The 27946-nt window shown below is 35.8% G+C and overlaps 3 protein-coding genes across 3 annotated transcripts; 1 reads left to right on the top strand and 2 right to left on the bottom strand.

Annotated features, from left to right (window-relative positions):
- Positions 1-1458: 1458 nt before the first annotated feature.
- LOC121961505 (beta-2-microglobulin-like) lies at positions 1459-4547 on the bottom strand. Its single transcript, XM_042511515.1, has 4 exons — positions 4346-4547; positions 2864-3136; positions 1748-1785; positions 1459-1641 (listed from the first exon to the last, which is right to left on the bottom strand). The coding sequence occupies exons 1-3, from the start codon at positions 4410-4412 to the stop codon at positions 1772-1774; spliced, it is 354 nt and encodes a 117-aa protein (XP_042367449.1). The 5' UTR covers positions 4413-4547; the 3' UTR covers positions 1459-1641; positions 1748-1771.
- Positions 4548-7204: 2657 nt separating this feature from the next.
- On the bottom strand, positions 7205-12234 carry LOC121961410 (beta-2-microglobulin-like). Its single transcript, XM_042511395.1, is given in 6 exon segments — positions 7205-7677; positions 7807-7843; positions 9632-9683; positions 9685-9808; positions 9810-9903; positions 12058-12234. Coding segments are annotated over 5 exon segments (354 nt in total). The 5' UTR covers positions 12128-12234; the 3' UTR covers positions 7205-7677; positions 7807-7829.
- A 3162-nt stretch (positions 12235-15396) lies between these two features.
- Positions 15397-26662, top strand: tmbim4 (transmembrane BAX inhibitor motif containing 4). Its single transcript, XM_042511303.1, has 7 exons — positions 15397-15607; positions 16849-16957; positions 17432-17537; positions 19981-20014; positions 20103-20220; positions 20323-20368; positions 23126-26662. Exons 1-7 carry the CDS (start codon positions 15412-15414, stop codon positions 23330-23332), a joined length of 816 nt encoding a protein of 271 aa, XP_042367237.1. The 5' UTR covers positions 15397-15411; the 3' UTR covers positions 23333-26662.
- Positions 26663-27946: the final 1284 nt, after the last annotated feature.

The raw sequence follows: 27946 nt of genomic DNA, 5'->3' as shown, positions 1-27946 counted from the left end.
AATGAGAGGCAAACAGTTTTTTTGACCGTCACGTTCTCGGATCGTCGGTCGTCGACTTTATTTATGCAAATATGTATTGTGCAGTTCAATTATCGGCGCATTGTGTCAAATAAATAAATGTGGATGATTACAAGAAGGTTGGATTTGGACCCGGAAGACGACGGACGTCAATTATCAGTCCTAAGTTAGCAGCAGCCCCTCAGTGGCTTAGGTTCGGTTTTGTTGTTTTTGTTAAGAACAAGTCACTATAGTTGTTTCACTAAAACAGCCCAATAAAACAAAGAGTTCTCAAACTTGCTCTGAAATGTATTATGTATCAATGAACTGAACAAGGAGGATATTTATATCTATAATTATTTCCACATTTATTTCATTTTTTACCCAACCATAATGTACAAAAAAACATAAACAGAGTATGTTTTTCATTAATAACAGAAGCAAGTGCTCAGGAATTGCAGTCACCTGAAAAAATAAGTTTAATCCTCTCTTAATATTTAACAACAAAAAAAATGTGTAAAAGATAATTAAAGATTGACATTAATGAGAAGAGAAATGATAGAAGTCATCAAAAACACAAAGAAATACAGATGAACACCTTCAATCATCAGTGGAAAAGCTTTCCATAACGCTCCATGAAGCAACATATTTCACATTAATCTGCAATCAAAAGATGAGTTTTAGTTGCTTTGTTTTAGTGGCTCACTGTCGGTCGGACACTTCCTGTCCAGGATGAGTCGTGTCTGGCAGCAGACGCCAGAATCCATCACGGATTTTAACTAATAACTACTGTCTTTTTTTTTAGTGTACACTTTTTGGAGAATTCAATAGATCAGTATGCATACTCTTCTGTAATTTTAGATTAAACTCTGTGATGACACACCCTTTGCAAGATAAGCAAATAGTTGCAATTTTCTTCCAAAAATAAAAAATGAACAAATAAAAACATGGAGAAAAAAGGCAGTGGCAATAAATGTTTCACAAACTAAAATAAATTAGTAGATTTAGAAAATGATTTTCTAAAAAAAGATGTCTCGGGAGAAAGGGAAAAATATATCATAATGACATTATTAAAATGATTATAAAGAATTCTATAATTTAAAATGAAATAACTTTATTAAAAACACAAATATTTTTTGCCTTGTTTTTTTTTTAACTTTATTTTATTTTCTTTAACCAATTTTTAAAGCAATTTTCTTCTTTTTTTTTCTCTCATTTACTGCTATTTCTTTTGCTTAATTTCTTCTTTTGTGGCTCATTGTCTTCTTCCCATATTTTTTTAAAGAAATCAAGCCAATTTGGTTAGGTTTTAAAGGGTTAACTGGATGAGCCTGGCTGGTTGCACACTAACAGCTTAATGAAGCTTTACTGTATTTCTGATACAAAAACACAGCAGACTTTTAAATGCATCAAGCTTTCACAAAGACCCCGCAGATTAGAGATCCTGTCATTGTTATTCTATTGCTAGGGCAACAACTACAGGACCTGTTAACTTTCTGTCAGATACCAAGGAAACTATTTAGTTTCTTTGTCAGATAACACTTTAAGAACACATCTTGAATTTTCATCTTCATTGTCGAGTTTGAAAAGCTCTGAAGGCAAATCATTTTTATCGTCTCCATCCTCTTGAGTCCTGAGGAGGACCTGTGGTGAACAAACGAAGGGTCAAACAGTGTAACCCACACAATAACTGCACAAACGACGTGTTTACTGACTGAAAAATGGCAGTGAGAGTGAGTGTGGTACACACCTGGAGACAGGCAGAGCAGGGAGCTTACATATCAGATTCTGTGGAGAGAAAAACAAACATGTTGAAAATCTATACCTTCAATCACCTCACATCTGGAAAGGGGACACATACGATGATTGTGACTTCAGTTGAATTTGTTTTTAATTGAGATGAGCCGTTTTATTTCTATTTCACCAAACAAAGCTAACAAACAAAATCTCTTATCCATCGCAGTTAATTCATTTAATGCTTCATGGTTAAAGGGGAGCTGTTACCAGCCGCTGGAAATTCTTAAAATAGGTCGACGTGTCGACCCTTTAGGTGCTTCGCTACACTGATCATGTTTGTACCTCTAGCACGTATGTTTGCTCGCATCTTTCGGCTTTCCATGTTCATCTGCCTCCTAAGCAAAGAACTTCCACACAGCCCTCTCGCTGTTTTTCTTTTTACCAAAACTGGTTACAGAGGCGCCATGGTATACTACTATACATGGTATACAACAAATGTGTGTATCGACTTGCTGTTTGTACGATGACAGGCGTAGAGCTGTATTTATCTATATCTATATTTATCTATATAGTCCATATTTGTCTATATGATTTTCTAACAGACATAGCTGTATGTCATCTCTCATATGTATATCGCATTTGTCATCTTCTACATTTAACTTTTCATCTTTGTGATTTTTTTTCCATTCAGTCCAGTAAACTGCATACTGTAGTGTAGTCATGCAGTGGTGTAGTGTAATGCAGAGCACGTGACTGTATATCCTATAGAATATATATATATACTGTATATATACTGTAATAGGTCTTGGATTTTTTCTTAAGTCTTTTTTTTTTACTCTGGTACGGCTTCAGTATTCTTTTGGTGCTTATTTAATTCCATGTCAATATTTTTAATTCTTTGTTTCATCTTTGTACCTTTTCTTTGCACCGTGGGTATGGAGAGAAATGCATGTTCGATTCCTGTATGTCTAACACATGGCAGAATTGAATAAAGCTGACTTTGTCTTCTAGTAGTGTGTAAATCATCACTGACTTTTTTCTTCTTTTTCTAAACTAATATACATACACTGTACACCTACTGTAATACTGTAATTATTGGTAGTAGACAATGACAAGACAAAACACATACCCCAGTAGTATAATCTGGAGTTTTCCATGTGAGTCACATTGCAGGCGAACGCCTCGCCTTCCTTTGGAGTGAAGCGCACGAATTTAGTGAGGTGGTAATGCCAGTTCTCCTCGAATGTCAGATCAGTCTGCTTGGCTCCCGACATCTCCTGTCCGTTCTTGAGAAGCTTGATGGAGATTTGTGGTGGGTGGAAGCCGCTCACATGACAGATGAAGGTGTTGGTTTTGCCCAGCTCTCCTGGTTCTCGGGTGTACACCTGAACCTTGGGTGGAGCTAGCAACACACACAAATGCACAGAGAGGAGGTGAAGAAATCAGAGCCTGCAAAGACTAATGGAGATTTCACTCACGTTCTATTCAATACCTTCTAGTTTCCTTTACCCTACTTTTAAACAACGACGCTGCACTAAAGTAGTATTAACCAGAAGGATTTTGTATGAAACAAACAGGTGTGGTAGGCTTTTTTTGGGCAGTGGCCTCACACTTACGAAGAGCCAACTGTAAAGTCACACAGTTAACAGCAAAATTTCACCACATCCAGCTCCAAACAACATTTAAAAAGTGATTTGATGATTTGTCAATTTTAAGCAAATTCACAGCAATATTTGCTAACTTTCTTGAAAAAATATAAAATAAATAACTAGAATGCCAGAGTAAAATCTAAATGTTAAATGTTAAATCTAAACTCTTAATCTAAATGTTAAATCTAAATTCTTAATCTAAATGTTAAATTTTACAGCTAAATCTACCCATGTTAATTTGCATATTAGCAGCTATTAGTTTTAAAAATATTTGGTTTCAAGCACATCCGGATTTAATATTTTGATTAAATTTAATATTTAGATTTTACATTTGGATTAAACATTTAGATTAAATACTTGAATTTTACATAGGCCTATAGATTTTACATTTAGACTTAATTTGACATTTAGAATTTAATTTAGATTTTTTTTTAGAATTTTGAATTTACACATAGATTTCATTTAATATTTAAAATTTACATTTAGATTAAATTTTACATTTAGCCTTAATATTTGGACTTTACATTTACATTAAATTAGTTATTTATGTGTCATATTTAAACTTGATTAAATATTCAGATGTAACATTGGCATTAATTTTAACTTTTTGCCCCCAAAAAATAACAACAGTGAAAGTAAAAGTTAATGTGACAAAGTTCACAAATATTGCTGTAAATCTGGTAAAAAAAACAACCAAAACATTTTTATCTACATTATTTGGGGCTAATGTTACATTTACGATGTCAGAGCTCCTTCGAAGACACACCACATTCGTTTTGACTTTTTTCTTTCTTGTTTCTGAGCTATTTATATACATTTACTGTTGAAGTGAGAAATATATTATACGGTGACACGACAGTGAGGCCGGAGCACTTTGGTCCTACCTGCCATTTCAGGGCCTTCCGTGTAATAACACTGCGCCATTTGTAAATATTTCAGTACTGGTACAGTAAATTACTTACTATCTTTGGCCATTGAAGGCAGGAGACAGAGCAAAGCGACGAGAACTGCGAAGACCAGCCCCTTCATGATTTCACCTCCAATTGTCCTCTTTTCAGAAAAGATCGTATAACTCGTATATCTCGAAATAAAGCTGCGCTCGACCCAAACCGAAAGTAAAGAGTGACTTCTTTTTTTCGGGACGCTCGAGCGGTAAGTCGAGGCAAACCAGTGAACGCCGTTAACCCCTCCCACCCAAACGAGTGGCTCTGCCTTTAGGAGAAACAAACCAATAGAAAAATCAAGAGGAACTGTTGCTAGGTAGAATTCAGGAAGACATGTTAACGTCTGTCTGTGGCGCAGTTTTAACAAATTGACTCCATGTTAGAGGCGTTTTCGCGTTTTTAAAAATATTTTAGTGGGGTTGTTAGTACTGTCATTTTCTACACATGTAAATGCTAATGACAAACTTGACACGTTGTCATTAAAAGTTAAGAAAAAAGTATCACGGTAGAGGAAATACCATCTGAAATGACAGTTCATAGTTCATTTTTGTCATTTTACAACAGTGTGGCACAACGTAAGTTGTAGCTCTTTCACGCTAAACACACAAAACCTATAAACAGATATTTAAGTTAAATCAGAATTAAAACAAGTTCTATTTTGTTATATGGCCTACTATAGATATTACACACACACACACACACACATACACAAACACACACACACACACACACACACACACACACACAAAGTACAATGCTTGTAAAAATTTTGGTGAAAATGTTGCCAGCTATATTTTGAATAGGGGAGAACGGATTAGTTAGCACATTTTCCCTCTCTGCCCTAAAACTGTAGCAAACTTTATATTTGAGTATGTGAAACAAAAGCACATAAAAGGTTTATGTTGCAGGTATAAATAAATGTATGTAATATACACAAATGTTCTCCAAAATTAGGGGATTTGTGATTAAAGTCATGTTGTACATTTGTGCCAACCAGCCTCCATCATGAGATTGGTGGGCACAATTACATAATTACATGCTATAACTACAAATATATATATATATATATATTATATATATATATATATATATATATATGTTAAGCTCTCTTGACAAATAGGAACAATTCAAACCTTTAAGTCAAACAAAAATCTGAATGTGTTAATCAGTTAATCTCTAAAAATTCAGGTAGCTACAACTGTTACTGTTACAATTGTGTCACCCCAAAATCAATGTGATGAAATCATATTAGTCTGCTACCATCACTCATTACAGACTTTCAGATCATATATCATATTGTAGCTTATGTCTAATAACTATGAGAAACACATTGCTATTATCTCTATCAAGCACAGTTTTATAATTCATTTAGTTCACGTACCACGTTTTTACTTTTGAAATTAAACTACATTATGAAAATATATAAATATACCCTCATCAAAAAGTTAGTGACTGAGTAAATGAGTGCAGGTCAAGAAAACAAATTCTGATGTTACATTTTTGTTTCTGTTTCTTGTTTCTGTTTCCATTCAAAGGACTAGAAAATAGCAGAGAACCAACCTAAGCAATACTGTATATCCAGCCAACCCGAGTCTAACTTTTCGGTAGCTTGTTTACAGCTACAGTGCAATGACTCACCTGATGCCATTATAAAACCAGTATCTGTATGAGTCATATGATTGAGGAAGCAAATGTGCTGAAGAAAGAAATATGCAAAGAGGGCTCATTTCAGGTTACATGGTGTGTTTTTGGATGGATATGTATGGAGCCAGATCAAAGCCAAAAAGTTTGGTTAATTTGAAGGAAATAATGTAATTGAAAAAAATAAAATTTGACACAGAAAGTTCAAGTTTTGATCTTGATTTATAATTAAAAAATAATTTAAAAAAAATATCTCAAAGCGCCCACATTTCCTGAAAGCAACATAATTGGGAAAGACCCTGAGCCTTCTTTATTATGCTGTCAAATTAAAAATAATTTATTCAAAATAATATCAGAATTTAGTCAAATTATATTCAAATTGAAATCATACTTTTCTGACACTTCATTTAAAAAAAATATTATTAATATTCCTGATCAAATTGTTTTTTTTAGTCTTGTTTTTTTTAGCCTTGGTCTGGCTCCATAAACATGTCATTTCATGGACAGAATCAGCATTAGACTGCTGTGTAATAAATGCAGATGCCTTTATTTATCAGAGCAGTGAAATAGCTATCTTCACTGCAAAAATGGCCTGTCAAATTTAAGGCCAAACACCCTAGATTTAAGCATACTTGCACTTAAAAGAAGCAAATTTGGCTGCCAGTGCAGTAAGCAAATTTTGCTTGTTAAGATGTCTTAAAACCAATAAAACTGTGTGCACTAGATAATCCATTTATACTTAAAACAAGACTAACTAGATTTTTTAATCTAAATATAAGATTATTACACTTGGTTAGATCGGCAGTTTTTGCAGCGTTGTGACTGATTTGAGGGTTCATGGCATTTATAAATGTTGGGATTTTGAACATATTTTAAGAAAATGTTACTCACCTGCCTTTCATACTCACTACTAGTGGGTTCTTAGGTTCTGAGGGTATGTAAAATAAATACAAAATATGACCATTAAAGGTTGACTGCCCCTCCCCTTAGCCAAATCAAAAAAACATAATGCCTTTCCCAGAGCTTAATAAATTATTTTAAGAGCCAAATAGGGGAGGCACCCCTGCCCATCTAATTAATAAAAGAACAGTCCCTAACTGGTTTGTCCACCTGATGTATCCCTGAAGCATTACCATTTTCTACTTTATATATATATCACGTTATTAACATATATCAGTATCTTAAAAATAAAAGTGTACAGGTATATATATTGTATACAAAAAATGAAGACATCCATGGATTAAGAGGCATTTATTTCATAGAGTGCATTAACAAATGTCTTAAATAACAAATAAGAATTGTTTAACACACTTTGATCTAAGTCCAAAAAGAACACTCATTCATGTATTAATGTGACCAATTATAATTACATTGCCTCATTTAGGAAAAATAAAGAGTCATTAAAGCTAATATTTTCAGCTTAATGAACTTTGATTTAATATATACACACTTTTCAATATCAAAAGGTGGAGAGGAGCCGAATCCTAGCAACACACTGCTAAATTACAAATAACCCCATGCCCTGAGGCCCATACATACTCTCACATTAAAACAGAAAGAGGAAAAATTGCCCTTAGTTTGACTGATATTTTATGATTGACGGTATGTTTAGCAAAAGAAAAGTGAACAATTCAGTTGAAGCTGATCCATTTGATCGAAGATGTGAAGAAGAAACGCTGCTGCAAACAGGGCAAAAACACCTGGCGTCACTATGAAAAGAGAAGATAACAAAACGGCGTTACACAGCACACAACAACTAATGACAACCAAGTGTGACACTCGTGTTTTACAGTGGTGGAATAACTTTACTCAAAGTTATACAATTAAGACAAACTCACCGATCTGAAGCCTCTGCTGATGATTACATGTTCGAGTCTATAAAAAAAAAAAAAACACACAACAACAACATGCTTTTTATTGCACTGGAATCCACTTTGGCACATTTATTCTGCAGGGCTGTAGCCATGGAGGGGGGGGGGGGGGTCTGCTGGGGGTCCCCACCCCCCCACAAAATATTTCAGAATTAAATTTTTTTTTTTTACTACATTATTTATAATAAGCAAATGAAACTACACAGTATACTTTACACATATTCAATAAATTAAATAAATTAAAGTTACTACTGTCAACATAAATTACACATAAATGACTGAAACATAACATTTTAAAGACATAAAGATTAGCTGAATATGCACGTGAACTGAATTCTGCTGGGGTACGGCAACACTATTTGGACAAACTACACACAGAACTGCTGTAGAACTGTAGTGCTAGAACCGGTAGTACTACTCATGGCAATTTGTTTAGTTTAGCTATTTCTGATTATCATTACATTTGCTCATGATTATTTTTTAGCTGTGTGGTTGCCTGTCATAGAATTGCATTTTTTATTTACAATAGAAGAAAAATGTATAATATAAATGTATATATAATACTTATATAATCAGTGCTTTGTATTTTGGGACATTTAGTTTATCGAGTACAAATGATTTGGTATTAGAGGCAAGAAAAAAAAATCAAAACATTATCGCGATACTTCAGTCAAAATACAGTACTATTAGAACTTTTGAAAACTTGTTGGGATATGCTGATTTTTGCAATGATATACATTTTTTATGTTGTGATTTATTACCTTTTGTCAACTGCAAATTATGTCCCAAAAGAAAAAACTTTTTCAACATCTTGATTATCTAATTGGGTGAAGTTTTCAGTCTCACTTTAATCATTTTAATTACAGCAAAATGTATCAACTGGACTGAAAAGCAAATTGATTTCATTGTTATTGAAGACTACCGAAAGTTTCAATTGTATTTTTGTGATTTATAATTTTTAGAATTAAAAATTAATTAATTGGCATCTGTGTATCAATATGATATTAGCATGCAAAAATATTGCAATCCTGTATTGATGATTTTCCCCATCCCTAATCAAGATCATTTCTAAAAATCCTGTATTAATATAACATTACAATTCTCAATTTTCAAAAATGTTTCAGCCTTGGCACAGTATGTACTTAGTTTGTTATTATTATTATTATTATATTAACCCTTTAAAACCTCGAGCCACACACACTTTCTTGTGTTGCTTTCAGACATCCTAAGTTTTTAACCCTTCGAACGCTAAGACAATTGGTGTGGCAATGAGCAACTTGGTAAAAGATGTTCAACCATTAGAGAAATTAGAGGATTTAGGAAATTATTGTTTAAAAAAAGCTCAGGAAAATATCTAAGGAAAAAAGAAAAAAGCTAGGGAAAAGCTTTATTTAAAATCATCATAATAACATATTTAAAACTATGTTACAGAATTATTAGAATTTAATTATTATATTATCTTATATATTATAATTTTACTCTTAACTCTTTGTATGTCTTCTTTGATTTCTTTTTCATTATTTTTATTTATCTATTTTTCTGATTTTTGGTTATTTTCTTGTATGATTTTTACTAATTTCTTGCTAATTTTTGGCTCATTTCTTCAGTCACTGTTCATTTATTTCTCCCTGTGTTTTTTTAAAGAAATCGTCGATTTCTTTTTTTTGTTTCTTACGTTTAAAAGGGTTTTGTTTTTTTGTTTTTTTTCATAATGTCTCCTGTACAGTTATCTTTCTGTCCGCTCATAAGTTATGAGGATGTTGCACACATATTTTGGCTGCTCCTAACTCACCCCAGGCATATTCCTTAACTTTGGTCCCGTGAGTGACCCTGCAGCTGTACTCTCTCCCCTTTCATGGGTTTGAAGGCCACGGTCTTGGTCAGGTGGAATTGCCAGTTGTTTCTGAAGGCCAGGTCAGACTGATTGCATTTGTGAAGTTCCATTCCGTCCTTCATCAGCTGGATTGATGTCAGGGGGGTGGAACTCGCTGACGTGGCAGATCAGGGTGTTGTCCTTGCCGTACTCTCCTGGCTGGGAGCTGTACACCTGAACCTTTGGTGGAGCTAGAGGAAGCACAGACAAGGAAATGATGCCAAACTGATCTGACCAAATTAACACTGGCTGGAAACAATTTAGCTTGCTGGTGGAACGTAAACAAAAGAACTAATGGCACTGAATTAAGTTTATTTTGTTTTAAATTGCTTTGCTCACATAACCTTAAAATGTTAAATATTCACAGTCAGAGGATATAAACCTATCTACACAGCTATGGGAGACTGGAGCAATGTGTTCGACAGCACTCTCCACCAACACCATCAAAACACCACATAAGGAACTATTTTTTGGAAGAGTGCCGCTCATCATGCAGCAAAAGGCTGCAGATTGGAGTTGAACCGTGGCGGGTGCAGCGAGGACACAGCCTTTGTACATGGTGCAAGAGGAGAGATACTTGGAGCCCAGAAAGACTTCTTTTTACGTTTGTCCTCAGCCATAAGAGCAAATACGTAAACGCAAATAAATAAATACATTTAAATAAAAGGTTAAATAAAACTAAAAACTAATTAAAGCCAAGATGAGGGACCTATATATTTAATATTAACTGAAAAAAACAATGCCACAATGGAATAAATGTACGGACATACAATTGTCAATCGACAGATTGTCAGTCTGTGGCACAATGGAATGTATATAGATTTCTCTCACTATTATTTCCATTAACAGACTGACAATCCATGTGTAAAAGTGTAGTCTTTAATAAAATCACCTCCCAGAAATATAAAAAAAGACTTGTTAAAAAAACAACCAAAAAACAACCTCTTTTGCCTTTATAAAACAGATCTGCAAACACATAAATTCGATAAATAATAATAATTAAAAAGATTGGTATGCATACAATGAAAATTGGAAATCCTCGTAGTGAGATTTCCAAATAAAAACTGGATTCACAAATATCTGTTTGAAAGTTTTAAAACATTCACAAAGGTTTTTCTTTTATGTCTAATATTATTTAAATGTAATTAATTAAATGTACTGACAGATTATTTTAATTGTGGTATTTATTTGTGTATTTGCATGTTCATTTTATAATTGCAAAGTAGTTTTTTGAGTTTACAATGTTTTTTTGTATTAGTGGAAGTTGGTATATACTTCGGGATTACGCCATGTCATACAGATTGTCTATCTATTAACACAAAAAATATTAACACAAATCTACCTCTGTACACTTATTCCATTGCGCTACAGATTGACAGTCCGTGAATTAATGTGTAACCTGTAACTATATAACACCATCCGGAAATACAAAAAAAATGTAAGCTCAAAAAAACTCAAACACATTGTAAATAAAAAAACAGATCTGTAAATAGTTATTTCATAACTAAACACAGTGATTCCATTTAATTAATTTAGAAATAAGTGAAAAACAATTATTAAGACTTTTCTATAATTTAGAACTTTCGAAGAGGTATTTGTTAAACTCTATTCTATGCCTGCCGATTTCTATTTTATGCACAGAGTCTTTATTTTTTTTAATCCATGGAATTTGTATATTTGCTGATCAGTTCAATTAGTTCACAAATCCTTTTAGTATTTGTGGAAGTTGCTTTAAATTTACAGATTATACTTTCGCACAGATAATACTGACACAAATCTACCTCCATAGTGATGTTCCTCCGTCGTATCTTCACTTAAAAAACAAACAGTGTATGTCTTTAATAGTGCTTTTTTCAACGGGAATTTTTCAGAGAAATTTTAAATAATTCACTTTCTGGAGTTTGGATTGCAAGAGTCCGTCACACAGTCATCTGTGTGTGTGTGTGTGTGTGTGTGTGTGTGTGTGTGTGAGGCCAGTGGAGGGAGCTCTACCTGCACGGTTTACAGGCCTGTTACAAGAAATCGAAACTAAAGCCTGACTGTTAGGGGGAATTCCACCATTTTAACGGATGACAGACATGTTTTATGACCATTCTCTTTTAAATTTGACTCTTATATCAACTCTTAAATGATCCTGTTACTTTCTAACAGATAATAAACAGCCTATTCAAGATGAAAATCGTATCAGCTGTTTGTATTCTGGATTTTTAAAACATACAGCCTAGTTAATCTGTGACGCAGTTTGCTTTTATAAGAAAAGAAGCTATTTTACTTGGGAAACAGCCTCTGACATTCTTTAGTAAAATGGCATGATTTAAGTTACAGCATAAAAAAATACTACTCACAGTGTTTGGTGGCCAGTACGCAGGCAGCAGCTACCAGAGCTGTCAGATACACCGCAATGCTCATCTTCATGTTGGATCAATTCTTTGATCGGTTCTTCGTTTGTAGTTTTACAGTAGCTGCACTAACACAGAGATACGTCCGCCCGTCTTCTCTTCACAGCTCCTTTAAACTGAAAGCATCGAGCAGAGCACAGTAATCAAGTACTGTGAGACCGCCCACTACAATGACACTAACCAATCACAAAATTCCATCCCACTGTTACTAGGTGAAATATGGCCAAACAGGTTTGCTACATTGAGGGCAGGCCAGGTTTATGGAAACTCCCTGAAGAACCACTGTCACCACAGCCGTAACACATCTTCGATTTACTTTTTATGAACCGTTTTGAAACCAATACATTTAGTGGTCAATCCAGAAATGTACAAAAGAAAATAATGGCACAAGTAGGTACAAACCAGACAGACAGAAAAATAAAAAGACACAGGTATGAACACGAGTTGCATAAGCTAATAGTTATAGTTAGCTTAGTATAACATATTTCAAGTTAGATATTGTTTTAAGATATAAATATAGTTCTGATTTTATCTGATTTTAAGTTTATATATATATATATATATATATATATATATATATATATATATATATATATATATATACACCATACACACACACAGAATATGTACATAAAACTTAATGTTAGATCTAAGAATATTTCAGTATGAGTAACTCTGGTTCCCCTGCTTGCTTCCTAAGATCTTTTTAAAACATGAAATAATAATCATATAGTCATATCATGTTATCACAAAGTGATCAATTATCACTGATGATTTTTGCTAACAGCAGTCTAGCAGAAATTCAAGACTAATATCTCCGACCTGCAGCCTGAATGCAGAAAATGACTTTGGTAAGATTTAGTCACCTGTTACTTGATTAAAAGTCTTATCGGATATTTACTGCACCAAAGTATCAAAAGCAATTTTATGATATTAAATGTACTTAATTATTGAAAATAAAAGTACAAGTAAATGCTGGCGATATAAAAGCAAGTGGTCTGAATTTTAAGAATTCTGAAATGTATTTTTCGGTCAGATGTACACCAACTTAAAAATAAAGCCTACATTACACTCGAACAAAAACCAGGTCCTTTTTTTCAACTTTAATGATTTAAAGAACAAAATCCAGTTTTCCTTCCCTCTTCCTCTATTTGTCCATCCATCCCTTCCCTCTTTTCTTATTTAGTAGGTGTAGTGGAGTAAAAGTAAAATTTGGCAGAAATATGAAAACTCAAACAGAGTACAGATACTGCCAAAATGACATATAGTATAGTATAGTATAGTAACAAAGTATTATTCATTTGTGGTTCACCACTGCTCTCAGTGCTGCATAAAGACTGGGCAAAATCACGTGTGAGCTGGTCAGAGGCATGTATTTAGACAATCAGCTCGACACAGTGTGAACGCTCCTCTGAGTATGTCAAACTTGTTCTGCCAATGTGTCTTATGATTTAATGATTTTGGATTTCCCCTATTAACATGTGAAGCGGTCAGTACACGTTAATGACAGTCAAGGACCAAAGCGAAAGTGAAATTTTGCTCGATTTGTTTTGCTGTTCTTCTGAGATTATTCAGACACAAAAACATGGGAAAGAAGAACAAAACAGATAAAAATCTCAACAACAGATTTGTTCATGTCCTGTTAAATGCTGAATCAACTATGCCTAACTAATATCAGCATGCTGTTTATTGACTCTCTACATACATAAATCACTGTACAGTCTGAATGTGCAGATCGCCTATCTTAACAAAAAAATAAATAAAAAATAAATGAAAAGAAAAGGCTTAGAAAGACCAGCAGAGGTCAGGCCAATTTCATAACTGGATGACCCTCAACCCTTATACTCAACTTGCTTTCCATGGGGGCCACTTTTGCAAAATGACAAAGGGCAAGGGGCCAGTTACAGCAGCCTTACACATGTTTTTAGGACCTTAGGACATTTCTTGGAATTTAGGATGTTTCCAGCATTTTGTGTATTTTTGGACTTGTCTAGGAGTTTAGGACATTTCTAGGATTTCAGCACATTTTTTCTAGGATTGTGTGACATTTCTTGGAATTTGAGATGTTTCTAGAATTTTAGGATGTTTTTACAATTTTAGGACATTTTTAGGACTTCAGGACATTTCTAGGATTTTAGGATGTTTCTAAGATTTTAGGATATTTTTAACACTTAAGGACATTTTAGGATTTTAGCACATTTTGAGTATTTTGGGACGTTTCTGCAATTTTAGAAAAGTTCTTGGAGTTTAATGCATTTCTAGGATTTTAGGACATTTCAAGGATTTCAGCAAATATTTTAGGACTCCTGGACATTTAGGGCGACCTCTAGCTCACCGGGTAGAGTGTGCACTCCATATGCCTGAGGCCTCTGTAGCAGCCTAGGTTCAGATCTGACCTGTGGCCCTTTGCTGCACGTCATTCCCCCTTCTCTCTCCCACCTTTAATCCCCCATAAATAAAGGGAAAATCTTGGAGAAAAAAAAGATTTTTGGACATTTCTTGGATTTTAGGAAAGTTCTTGGACTTTAGGATGTGTATCAGATTTTAAGACGTTTCTAGGATATTGGAACATTTCTGGGATTTTTGCACATTTGTAGGATTTTAGCAAATTTCTATGATTTTAGGACATAGAGTCTTAGCTTGGACCTCTGTTGGGGGGTGTGAGGATCCTCCACTGACACTTAGCTCTATTTTGGAGCAGTATGCACTCTGGCACCTTCTGCATACTAAAAGTACAAAAACAGTTCCCAGTGTGAATCACTATATTCTTATTGTGAATTAGAAAATGGTTGGGGGGGGGGGGGGGGGCATAGGTTAAGTATCACTATTCAGGAACACAAATTGTGTATATCTGACATTGGAACCAGGTCTGGATTCCCTGTGTCTCCTTCTCTTGGGCTCTCAGCTGGAATACTTGTTGTTTGTTTATAAGAAGACTTCAGAATTCCATAACACTTTCTCTTTATTATATTTGAAACAATGTCCATATTTCTATTGGATGTTAATGTCTCTTGTCTTAGTAATGTGTCAGTGAGCCACCCTGCTGACTGGTGAAACCTGTTGGTTTAGAATCCTCAGAGAGAAGGAGCATGACATTGCATCTCTGAAGGAAGTTGTTTCTTTTCAGTATGTTTTCATATACATACACGTTTTCATTACAAATATTTTAAAATATAAAGATAGTATAGATATTTTATGCCCCACTGTTTATTCCGTTCTCAGCAGTGACCCTTGTATATATCCAGTAAAGACTATAAAAAAACAAACGTTTTTTTGTTTTGTCCTCAGCTCGCTGACGTCATGCCTGTGCGTCCTGGCGTTGCGTTGATCACACAGCAGCGTTTCCGTGTTCTACTGAATCTACCATCTAGTTTTCTTAATTTGAGAAACCGCTGTAGTAAGAAGATGAGCAGTGAAAAATACCCCAGGTCTTCTATTGAAGACGACTTTAACTATGGCACCAATGTCGCCACAGCCAGCGTCCAGATCCGGATGGGTGAGTGTTCGATGCAGTTGACAGCAGCTAGCAACCGCAGCTAACGCTAGTTAACGTCACTTACTGCACAATAATACATTCCTGCACAATAATACATTACTGCCATTTTAATATTGTTATTAAAGCTGTCGTTAATAACCATGTAACACCTCCATGACTTGAAAAAGTCTACACAGTGTTAGCTGGATAACACTGGTTCAACATTACGACAGCTAATAGTTAGCAGAACCATTACAGTATTAACGTCGTTAGCATCGATAAACGGGAGAAACCTACGTTAAAAAGCATAACCTGACGTCGTTTCCGTCAAATACCATCTGTATCACTTTTATAAAATATGCATATTTGCTTTTGGGATGAACTGTTCCTTTAAAGCATACTGGTCGTATCTTCTGGTACATGAAAACAGAAATACGTAAGTGTGACTCGGACTCGAGCTGATATCGCTTAGCGTTCTTGCAGGTGTTGTGAGGGACTGTGCTTTATTTTTCAAGGCGGGGGTGGCTGGGGTGTGACTTTGTTATTTAAAACAAATATAAAATACTACCTTTTCAAGTTGTATGTCCCCCCCAGAAAAGCAAACACACGGGACAAAGGCAACTTAAGAATTATCACAAAAAAAAATTGTAAGAAGTACAAGAAAATTACTTTAAAATTTTGGGGGAAACCAAGACAAAAAGGTATTTTTTTGAAATGTAAAAAGAAACCAAATCTTTAAATGGCTTTAAAATTATAATAATAATTGACTTGGCTGACACATACAGACAGACAACCAATCACACTCACATGCACACCTACGGCAATTTAGAGCCACCAGTTAATCTGACGTGCATGTCTTTGGAATGTGGGAGGAAGTTGGAGACCCTGGAGAGAACCCACGCAGACACGGGGAGAACATGCAAACTCCGCACAGACGGCCACCCCAAGGTCCGAAGTTTGGCCCAACCTGTGTTCAAATCGGGGACCCTCTTGCTGTGAGGCGTCAGTGCTAGCCACCACACCACCAAGCCACCCCAAATAACAAACTGTCCCTATATAATGAATAGCTCGAAATCCAGCTGCATTGTCTTTGTGTGTTAGTCTGACTTTGAGAAATTCAACTTAGTCCAATTTCAGTGGGACTAACATGTTCACATGGATTTTAAAAGTCCAGTTTTAGTCGGATTAACACAATAATTTGACATATATTTCTAACATAATGTGAACAAACTGACTGCTGCTTTGCTGTGTTTGTTGGTCAGACTTCCTGAGGAAGGTGTACACCCTGCTGAGCCTGCAGATCATCCTGACCACGGCCACCTCCGCCCTCTTCATGTTCTCTCAGACCATCAAGGAGTTCGTCCATGCCAGGTGAGGACGACCTGATCTGAAGTCAAGATGAGAAATGACAGCTTCGTGACACACTTCACACTGAAAGCTGAGGGGCCATTGACCTTTCATTCAAATACTCTCCAGTATTAATAATGCCCCCTAAAAGTAAAACATGTCTATTTTTTGTTGTTGTTAAAACTCAGATAAGCTCCACCATAAACAACTATATTGTCCAGTGGTTTGTTGTGGTGACGTGGCGACAATACACATTCATTTTTAGACATATACTGTACAACACTGTCTAAATCCAGCCCTTACATGTTAAAGGGTCATTTTACCCAAATCACACAAACAAAAGAAATCATAATTCACTTATTGCTCGTAATATCAGCATATTTTTGGGGGATTTTGTGTAGTACTATTTGTAAACAACATGGATCCTGTGTATGCAATCATGTATTCCTCCTTAAAATCTGATGCTTGAGTCTGACTGTGATGTGGTTTGTTCTGCAGTCCTGCGGTGGTTCTGGTTTCGGCTCTGGGCTCTCTGGTTCTCCTGCTGGCTCTGGCCGTGTACAGACACCAACATCCAGTCAACCTCTACCTGCTGCTCGTATTCGTAAGCCTTTCTTTTTGTCTCCAGTCTGGTAAAGTTCTGCTGCTGCCGGTGTTTTTCAGTTCTTTCTGAATGAGAATAGGGGTTAATACGTAATCAACAGCAACCAGATTGCCACTGAAGCAGCAGTTTGAAGCAGCAGTTTGAAGCAGCTTGTGTGAGTTTTGCAAATCCAGTTTATTATAACCACCATCATAGTAAGGGAAGTTTATTTTTTATTTATTTATTTTTTATCCTGCATCTGGGATTGATTTTGGAGCTGGGATGTTGGTCTGATAGGTTGGGCAGCGGTTGTCATCTGGCTAGTGGCCCGCTGACGGCGTGGCGGTGCCCTCTGCTGGGTTCGGCCTGGCCATGGTGGTCTTGCCCCTCCCCCTTAGAGGGCAAATCATTTATCTGTTCTAATAAACAGAGGCAGGGCAAGTCACTCCTGGTGTTGGACGGACCCCCTACCGGAGGGCTGGGAGTCTTCCACCCATGAGAGGACATGCAGCTTTAAAATATATACTTGATTAACAAACAAAAAATGAAGAAAACAGAAATAAAGACAAAAACAACACAACAACACAAAAATTTTTCTCTCTCCTGCCCTCTGGGAGTTGAGTGCTTGGGACGCTGTACTGGCTGTGCCTGGGCTGTCCCTGCTGGGGGCTGCTGCCATGTGGCTGGGGGGTTGCCGGCTGCTGTGGGTCGCTGCTGTCACCCCGTCCCCTGCCTGTCACCGCCCGTCCTGCCCTGGCTGGCATCGCTGGCCCTGGGAATTTTTTTTAATTTTTATTTATTTTATTATTGTTATTTTTTCATTATTATTATTATTATTACTATTATTATTATTATCTCCTTTTTTTCACGTCCTTATTTATTTACTTTTTTTTCTTCTCTAATTTATTTATTTTGGGTAACCAATTAACAAATCCATTCATATATTTATTTTGGGACATCCACACTGTCCTTAGCACTAACCCTAATCCCCCCTGCCATGTCATACCAAATAAGCCTGAACTCCTTATACCACATTTCATATTAGTCATCCTCATGTCTGTTTTGGTGTTTTGTCCTTAGTGTTATGTGTTCTTGTTCAGTACTGTTACTGTTCATGTATATTATTGCACTTTATCACCAATAAAAAAAAAAAAAAAAAAGTTTTGCAAATCCGGGTCAACCGTCTAACCACGACCTATTTGAGAGTGACAGCATGCATAGCAATAGCAGTTCAGGGCCGTCCACACCAAGCACTCTAACTATAACAATAACTATAACCATAACAATGTGAGCATCCACTCTGGTGTACATCATCCTCCTCTTCAACAACAACCCTTTGAACCCTAAATCAACATCACTTATGAGGCCTTCACAAGTAATTTAACTTGTGTAATCTGAGCAGATTCTTTTAATTTTTTCTTTTATTTAAACATGGAAAAAAAGGCATGAGCAACTTGGCAAGAACTGTTCTGCAAATTGTTAGAATTTAGTGGATTTGATTTTTTTTTTGAATAATTTTAATTTCATAAGCACATTTCAAGTCATTTCTCTTTGTTTTTTAAATTTTTAGGTAATTTTCTTGTACTTCTCACTTTTTTTTTGCTAATTTTTGGTCATTTAAGGCGCTCATTGCCGTTTTTCCATAGTTTTGAAAGAAATCAAGCAGGTTTGCTCAGTTTTTAGAGGGTTAAGCACAAAATTAAGTTGTTTGTCAAAAAAATATTTGGCCAACAATGTGGCTAATCAACATTGTAGGGAAATGACTCCGAAAAATATGAAGCGTAATAAAAAATGCCAAAATTCATTGGAGTTGGAATTTGATTTATAAAATTTTAATTGCAAGAATTTAGCGGATTTTTAAAATAATTTTAAAAAACAGGGGAAAACAGTCCAAAAAACAGTATGTAAATTTCTAAATATCATTGTCAAATATTTAAAATTATTATTATTATTTTTGTTTTATTAGAACATTTTTCAGGTCATTTTCTTTGGGATCTCTTTTACTTTTTTCCCTGTTTTTCTTAATTTATTTTTTTAGGTAATTTTCTTGTACTTGTTACATTTTTTGCTAATTTTTGGGTCATTTAAGTTGCTCATTGCAATTTTCCCGTGTTTTTGATAGAAGTAAGCCAGCACACAATTAAGTTATTTGTCAAAAAATATTTGAATTTGAACAGTGTGGCTAATCAGCATTTAAAAAAAGAAAAAGAAACATCATAAAAAATGCCAAAATTCATGGGATCTGGATTTTATTATATCAATTTTTTATGTCACTGGCTCAATATTAATAAATGTAACATTAGCTGGAGCACTACAATAGATCACAGTGTGTGTTTATTTCCATCTCCTGTATCTCTCTCTGATGCTAGATGAGCCTCTCAGTGGCTGTAATCTGTGCAGTAGCTGGTTATTTTAGCTCCCAGCTGTTGTGTCTAAGTATCACTAACTGTGTCTTGTTTTTCAGACTCTGCTGGAAGCCGTTTCTGTGGCCACAGCGTGTAAGTATTTATCTGAGGGAGTGTGTCAGTGTCCATCCTCTGATCCTGTCTGCAGACTGTTCTGACCTCTGAGGTTTTCTCTCCACAGTGACCTTCTATGAATACTCCACCGTTCTGCAAGCCTTGTTCCTGACCTGTGCTGTCTTTGCTGGACTGACATGCTACACCTTCCAGTCCAAGAGAGACTTCAGCAAAATGGGAGCAGGGTGAGTGCGTCAGGGCTGCTGCTCAGTGGTTTCTGTTAAAGCTGCTGTTACTCCTCTAGAGGGAGCCACCGTCACAGCGTCTGATCTCCTCTGTCCTTACAGACTCTTCTCCTGCCTGTGGATCCTCATCATTGCAAGCTTCATGAGGGTGAGTGACATGCGTGTGTGTTTAATTTGAAAGAATTAAAAGTGAGAAAAAGGCTGGTGAAACATGACCCAGGAAGTCTGCTGTGAGTTTTATCAGACATCAAAGCACTGCAGTACACTCAGTGCATTTGCATGATGTTAAAAAAAGTGGAATTATTGTGTTAGTGCGACTAAAACTGGGCTTTCGACTTAAAAAGGTAGTATTTCAGTTTAATTAAAAAAAGTCACACCCCAGCCATCCCCTCCTCTGAACAATAAAGTATAGTCCCACAACACCAGCACAGAAGCTAAGGGATGTCCTGCTGTGATATCACTTTAAGTGCTGATTATATTTGAATGTTGTCTTCTCTTTAGCTTCCACAACAGCTGATGGAGTCAGCGGTAGAGCAGTTCAGTGAAGTAAAATGAGTGAAGTCTGTTTTTTTTTAATGTAACAGCTTTAAATCTTCATCGCTAAGGGCTGTCTGACATCAAGGTAAAGCGGTGGATTGGATAAATGGATTCTCCCCCGGTGCTTGTAGGAGGATAAGGACAAGAGTCCAATCAAATGGCCTAATCAAGCTATAACTGCTCCAGTAAACTGTGCGTGGAAATGTCCTGAGTGTGACATTTTATCCCCCACCTTGTTTATCCAGCAGAATTCTTGGTGATGTACCAGAAGCAGTTGCTTTCCTCTATTTATTTGGCCAGTGCAGCATCTTTCCAGATGATGCTGCATTAAGCCAGGTTCCACCTTTTATTCCTTTTCGTCAACAATAGCCTATAGGTCACAGACATTATGTTTTCGGGTTGTCTGTACGTACGGCTGTCCTGTTTTTATGAACGCGATATCTTAAGAGCAACTTCTGGGATTTTTTCCCCCCAAATTTGGCACAAACATCCACTTGGACTCAGAGATGAAATGATTATATTTTGGTGGTCAAAGGTCAGGGTCACTGTGACTTTGTATCTGTCCCATTCTCATGAATACGATAGCTCAAGATCACTTCAAAGGAATTTCTTTAAATTTGATACAGATGTTCACTTGGACTCAACAATGAACTGATTATATTTTGGTGGTCAAAGAGTAAAGATCAAGGTCACTGTGAATTTGTCTGTCTCATTCTCATGAGCACGATATCTCAGGAACAACTTGAGGGATTTTTTTGGTGGTCATAAGTTAAAGGTTAAAGGTCACTGTGAACTCACATCTGACTCATTTTCATGAACCCAAAATCTTACAAATACCTTTAGGGAATTTCTATAAATTTGGCACAAATGTTCACCAGGACTCAATGATGAACTGATTAGATTTTGGTGGTCATAGGTGAAGGTCAATGTGACCTTGCATGTGTCTCACTCTGGTGAACATGACAAGCAGTGTGTTTTTTGACATAAGTGACATAAGTGAGCAAATAGAGAGAAAACAGAAAGAGAAAGCTTCTGAGAGAAGGAGAGAGTAAGAAACAGAAAGTAAAAAAACACAAAGTGAAACAAATATAGAAATAAAGAAACTGAAACAAAGACATTATGTAAGACAAACAGCTGAGCTACACTGAAATGTATTCAAGGTTTTGAAATGGGTTTGTGTCTGTGGAGTTATTTTTTCTACATCCAGTCATAAGAGTAGATTATTATGCTCATACCAACCAGCCAGAGAGCAGGACAGAAATACAAATAATGCTGTCTGTCAGCATTATTCAGCAAAGCATATATAACACAAGAGAGCATGTAGAAATGTAAATGAACACTGATACATACAGAGTTAGTGGGAGAGGAGGCAAACAGATCGGCTCTGTAGAGGCAATGAAAAGTTAGGGAAAGAGCCATTGGCTCAAGTTGAAACATGTTTCACTCTTGCACTGATCCTAAATTGGATGACGCCTCCTCATGACTGTGCAGAGACACAAAGGAGCCTCACGCACAGCAACACGGGTCACACACACACACACACACACACACACACACACACACACACACACAGTCAGTATGGGTGTTAGTCAGAAAACTCATTCATTGGCTATTAATGTTAATGTCATGAAAAAGTATAGTAATACTCACATGGCTGTGTTCAAGGAATGGAGTGTATGCTGGAATAACATACAATAGATCACTAAAAGTATACGGACACCTGAACATTCCACGTGTGATAGTTGAACATGTGCTAAAAATTTCACAGGCATTCATCTGCTGCTACAATAGCCAGGGGCCTAAAATCGAAAGCTACAGATTTTATTTATTTATTTATTTATTTATTTGGGTTGCAAATTGTAGGCACTTTTCTTAATATATTAATCAGTAATATTAATAATTGATTTATTTATTTATGTTATTTAAACATGACCAAATGTGTTTTAACCTCAGTCAAAGCTCACAGCAACATATAGCATACATTTTGACAGTATTTTAAAGCCTATGGATTAATCGATTAAATTTCACATTTCATGATGAAGTGATATCATTCCTAATTTATTTAAATTTTCCTTTCTTTTCTTTTCTTTTCTTTTATTTCTTTTCTTATCTTTACTTTTTTTCTTTTCTTTGTTTGTTTTTATGTTTAAACATGTATGTATTTCTATACAACAATATTTCTATAGACTTGATGATCACTAACATTAGGTAGAAAAAAGGGAATATATTGATATTGATTGTCGGCCAAATGAATTTTTATATATCGACATATTGGATATCTGCAAAAAATCCAATATCATGCATCCCTAGCTCCCACCCCACATCACACAAAACGCCACCCCTAATGCTGACTCTTCTCTCTCTGCAGCTGTTCTTCAACAGTGACAGCACAGAGCTGGTCATGGCTGGAGCCGGGGCCCTCGTCTTCTGTGGCTTCATCATCTACGACACCCAACTGCTGATGAAGCAGCTCTCCCCCGAGGAGCACATCCTGGCCTCCATCAACCTCTACCTGGACATCGTCAACCTCTTCCTGCACATCCTGCGTCTCCTGGACGCCATGAAGAAGCACTGATGGACCACTAAACTCAGCTGACTGGAGACCCTCAGATTTGCCTGTGCTGTGACCACCTTGTGTTCATGTGAGTTTATGAAATTCAACAAAACTTTGATTTTAGAGAGGAATCTTTGCGAAAATAAAAACCAGTCTGTTCACTATGAACTATTTTTACAGGCGTCTACACTTATGTTATGTCTGAAACCAAAATGTACTCGTCATATTATGTGACAGCTTATTGACCTAAAGGGACACTGCTTGATTTGATATAGAGCCAACTAGCATCACATTATTTGCAGCCCACCTTGTGTTTTTGACCCTGTCTACACCTGGTATTAACCCTTAGGGCCTGCTTTATTATTACACACACTAATATTACTCTGCGCACACCAACACCAAAATAGCTCAACTCTGATGTTAAACCCCTTAAGCCATTAATTACTGTTAAGTAACTGATGCTAACAGTTAGCCCTGTCGCTGTTTGTGAGGGCGAACTCTAACCAAATGTCCCTGGCGTGGAACTCACACTCCAGCAGTAAAAAACCCCACTAAGACCTGCTGACATCTGTTTGTTTTTTATATATAGTGAGAAAAGTTACAATCAGCATTTATACCTGGGTCACATGATTCTGTAGTAGTCATGAGTATTAATCGGTTCAGGCTCTGATTAGCATTGATGGTAACACAACACCAGGGTGAACACGTTAATTTTAATCTCTTTACCAGTGCTAGCTGAAACAGAATACTGTCGCCCAAGTGGTGCTCAAAATCATAACAAATTTGTCAGCACCAAGCTTGAGAGAGAGAGACTGAATAAAAGAGAGACATATAATAAAAGTAACCACTGTTACATTTTCACTGGCCTCCATGCTGCTTTCTACTGTTTACTAACCTGTTTTGCGGCCTGTCTGTGACATCGAATGTGACGCACCAAAAGAAACAAACAAACAAAACGCACACGGAAAGGCATACTAGTCTGTTGTGGAGCTGTGTACACAGCCCTGCTATACTGGCAATGAGAAAGGGCATTCTTAGGGGGGAAACCCATATTAACACTTTCCCCTTTAGAGTATTATTATTAAGTTGCCAGCCAGTGCCAGCAATTTTGGTCATATTCCCTAATTTTTTTAAGACCCCAGAATATTTTGTTCCTTGAATATATAAACAATGAATGCATCAAAATAAAAAACAGATCTTCTGTTTTTATAAACAAGTGAACAGTTTATCCTAGCTTCTTCAATTACTTTTTCCTTTTTATCAACACCTGGTTTTGTGCCTTTTAATAAAAAGAACAACATTTTGGACAAAAAGCTGATGAAATGGCATTTCGCAAGAAAGTCATCTTCAAATTCAAAATCAGTACCCTGTTTATATTGGTTGTTTATTTTTTCATGTCAACGTAAATGAAATGAAGCCAAAAATAATCCTGAAAAGCCTAATGGCTGCGGTCACTTATTTCTCCCTTGTTCCCTGATGAACTGAGTAAGTCGGTAAATGTGTCTCTTGTTGCTTTTTAAAATAACGACGCTTAGAAGGTCTTAAAAGCTGCTAAAGAGCAAGAAAGTTGGCAAGTTTGTGGCCGTCTCTTCCTAATACCCACAGATCGTCTTGTTCTTTTGGGGTTTTTTTGAACACGGAAATATTGTTCAATTGCACAATATCCATAGCAGCGCCCTCTACAGCATAACAGTGAAAACACAGATTGATGGTGTATCTCATCAGTGGCAGGGAAAGTGTTCAGAATCATGCATACAATAGCTAATTATGGTGGAAAAGGTGTTTATGATGGTGTATGAAATGATATATAGGCGTTTATTTGTTAATACCAAGTAGAAAAGTAAGATGCGATCACAAGCAGTCACTTGAGTAGCATTTGTATTAATGGCAGGTGTGAAGAGACGGACCTAGAGCTGTCCACGCATGATCAGATCACACGAGATGCTTGTTAATACCAGGTGTAAACAGGCTCTGTCTGTCTTTCAGTCCCTCTTTTAACACTATGACAATGTTTTTTTTTTTTATTTTTGTCGGCAATTAGTTTAGCAATCACACATTAGTTGGGTGCTTTTGTTTGTGGGGTTGCGATAAAATAAAGTCCAGTACATCAAAATTTTCAAAGTGAGCTGTGAGACATTTGATCATGTGTGGCACTAGTGGACACTGGAACAAATTTAGAGTGCATTTTTTAGTGTCTTTTTTTTTCTTTGCAGGGTTTCATATCTGTCATTCCATTAATTTATTCTCAAATTGAATTTATCGGTGAATGTTTTTAATGTTAACAGAAAGAAATAGTTAATATTCAATCAATATCACTGCACCTCTTTCATGTTCCACATCTGCTAATGATGTGCAGCAGCAAGAAGTTGATTCATATTATTAAAGTGCATGCCCTGGGTGTGGTAATATGTTATTGATTGTACATATTTTAATGGTGTAAATGTAACTGTACAGTTTAGTACTGAAGGGTCAAATCTGAAGGCTATATATGAAAATGATGTAATTCTATTCTTTTGAGTAATCTCATACTTCAAGTTATGGATAAATGCTTCAGCTGTTCTTAATGAATGATTTAATAAAAATAACACATGTATTATTCTTCCATTTTTAAACCACAGATGTGCTTGTCTTAAAAAAAGAATGTAATTAACTTGGTTTTGTACTGCTTTTTCTGTTGTGTTTGTTTTGTTGATTATGGTTTATGATTACCGTAAAACTTCAATTAACAGTCCGAACTATTATTTGCTTAATCCACTTAACTCAACGGGTTTATATTTGGGACAAGCTTCTATATGGGACAGGCTTTTTATTCCCTTTCCACAGGGAACACAATCAAATTTTGATTCCAACCTTTTCTTTTTGTTTTTGCATCTTGTTTTCTTTGCCTCTCTCACTTCTTCTTTGCTGCTCATGGTTTCAGTAAAATGAAGTGAATGTTTGAATTTTAGATAATCTTACCAAGCTAACCATGTGTGTAGCATGTCCATATTGACAAAAGTTTTAACATTTATATTTTTTGTATGCATCATCTAAGCAGCTAATTAATGTTAGCTCCAGCAGGTAGTCAAAGAACCTCTATATATTCTATAACTTCTATAAATGCGCTGCATGGTTATCGAGCCTCTGATTGAGACAGGCCTTTATTTGTCAAAATGTGTCTGCACACTGGGCTAGTTAAAGGGACTATGCTTTTAACTGGGACAGGCTTTTATTTGAAGTTTTATGGTAATTGCTGCTGGTCTCCTTTTGCCCTTTTTTTGTAATCTCTGTTGTTAAATATTCTTTCTGGAGCTGTAACAGACTTGTGAAAATAAAGACTGTATTTTCCAAATGGAAAAAGTATGAAGGAAACAATCTGAAAGGTTCTGGATACATTGATTATTATGCCTCCGTGTGGGCGATTTCGAGGCTGGAGATATTGTGTTTTGGGGTTGTACATCTGTCCAACCTTCCATCCTTCCCGTTCCCCAGAACAAGATATCTCGGGGAACGTCTTCATATTTGACACAAACGTCCATTTGGACAAAACAATGTACTGATAAGATTTTGGTGGTCAAACGTCAAAATAATTGTGACCTCGTCTGTCACATTCTTATAGACCCAATATCTCAGGAACACCTTGAGGGAATTTCTTTCAATTTGGCACAAACTTAACACTTAAACTTAAAAATGAACTGATTACAATTCGGTAATTAAAGGTCACTTTGACCTAAAAAAAAACATGTTTTTGTCCACAACTCAATATTTTTTTCTATTTTTGAATTTTTTATCTTTGAATTTTTTACCAGAGTACATACACATTTGGTCCTACTGCTGCAAAACAGCCAAAATAAATAACTTTATTATCGAAATTATTAGAAAAAATTTAGAACTTTTGTCTATTTTTTTTCCCCCAAACCCTGTAAATTAATCTTATCCAGTCCTCCAGAGATAAGCCTACAGACTTCAAAATATTAAAAACAGACTTTAAGTGTGTAAATACTTAATGGCTGTTCATCAGCTGATCAAAAGTTTAATGTCTATCGCCGTCACAAAGGGACATGGATTTGAGAATGGAGGTGAAGACTTAGTTTAATGTGGATCCCAAAAATTGTCGGGGGAGAGCATCTCTTTTCAAAACGTAACTGACTCACTCAGATCCACAGGAGAATTTCGTAGAAACTACACTGACCATAAAAGAGCATTTTGAAACAAAATCATAAATCAGGTGTACTCAAAGTTTTGAAGAGAGAATGCAATTTTAGGGAGCCAGCATATGCACAGGAGAAGTGCACACACTATGACATTTTAAAATTACATCATTTATATACAATATACATACAATATACTGTGACTTTATACTTCAAATTTTAATGACATTTTTATGACAAATCAACTTTGCAAGAACTAGAACAATTGACAGTGATAGATCTGTTGTATAACATTTTTCTTTTCCAATGGAATAAGGGCATTTTAAACGTATTTGAATATTAAATAATAATCACCGCCAAGGTATTAAAAAAAGTAATGTAAAAAAGAATTAAAAAACACAACATGGCATGACCGATGTGGCCTCTCCTAGTGACTATGCAGTGCTATCTTGAATTATGAAAAAAGATGGAGATTAAATGATATTAATACATATAGTAATAATAT

The sequence above is a fragment of the Plectropomus leopardus genome, chromosome 22 (genome assembly GCF_008729295.1).
Source record: "Plectropomus leopardus isolate mb chromosome 22, YSFRI_Pleo_2.0, whole genome shotgun sequence".
Taxonomy (NCBI): Eukaryota; Metazoa; Chordata; class Actinopteri; order Perciformes; family Serranidae; genus Plectropomus; species Plectropomus leopardus.
The sequence above is the reverse complement of the archived record's forward strand: the minus strand, read 5'-3'. Positions and strand labels throughout refer to the sequence as shown.

Coding starts and splice junctions, on each gene's coding strand:
- tmbim4 (XM_042511303.1), top strand. CDS start 15,412: ATGCCTGTGCGTCCTGGCGTTGCGTTGATCACACAGCAGCGTTTCCGT. Junction 16,958..17,431: donor AAGGAGTTCGTCCATGCCAG/GTGAGGACGACC, acceptor TTTGTTCTGCAG/TCCTGCGGTGGTTCTGGTTT. Junction 20,221..20,322: donor TTCAGCAAAATGGGAGCAGG/GTGAGTGCGTCA, acceptor CTGTCCTTACAG/ACTCTTCTCCTGCCTGTGGA.
- LOC121961505 (XM_042511515.1), bottom strand. CDS start 4,412: ATGAAGGGGCTGGTCTTCGCAGTTCTCGTCGCTTTGCTCTGTCTCCTG. Junction 3,137..4,345: donor GCCTTCAATGGCCAAAGATA/GTAAGTAATTTA, acceptor GTGTGTTGCTAG/CTCCACCCAAGGTTCAGGTG.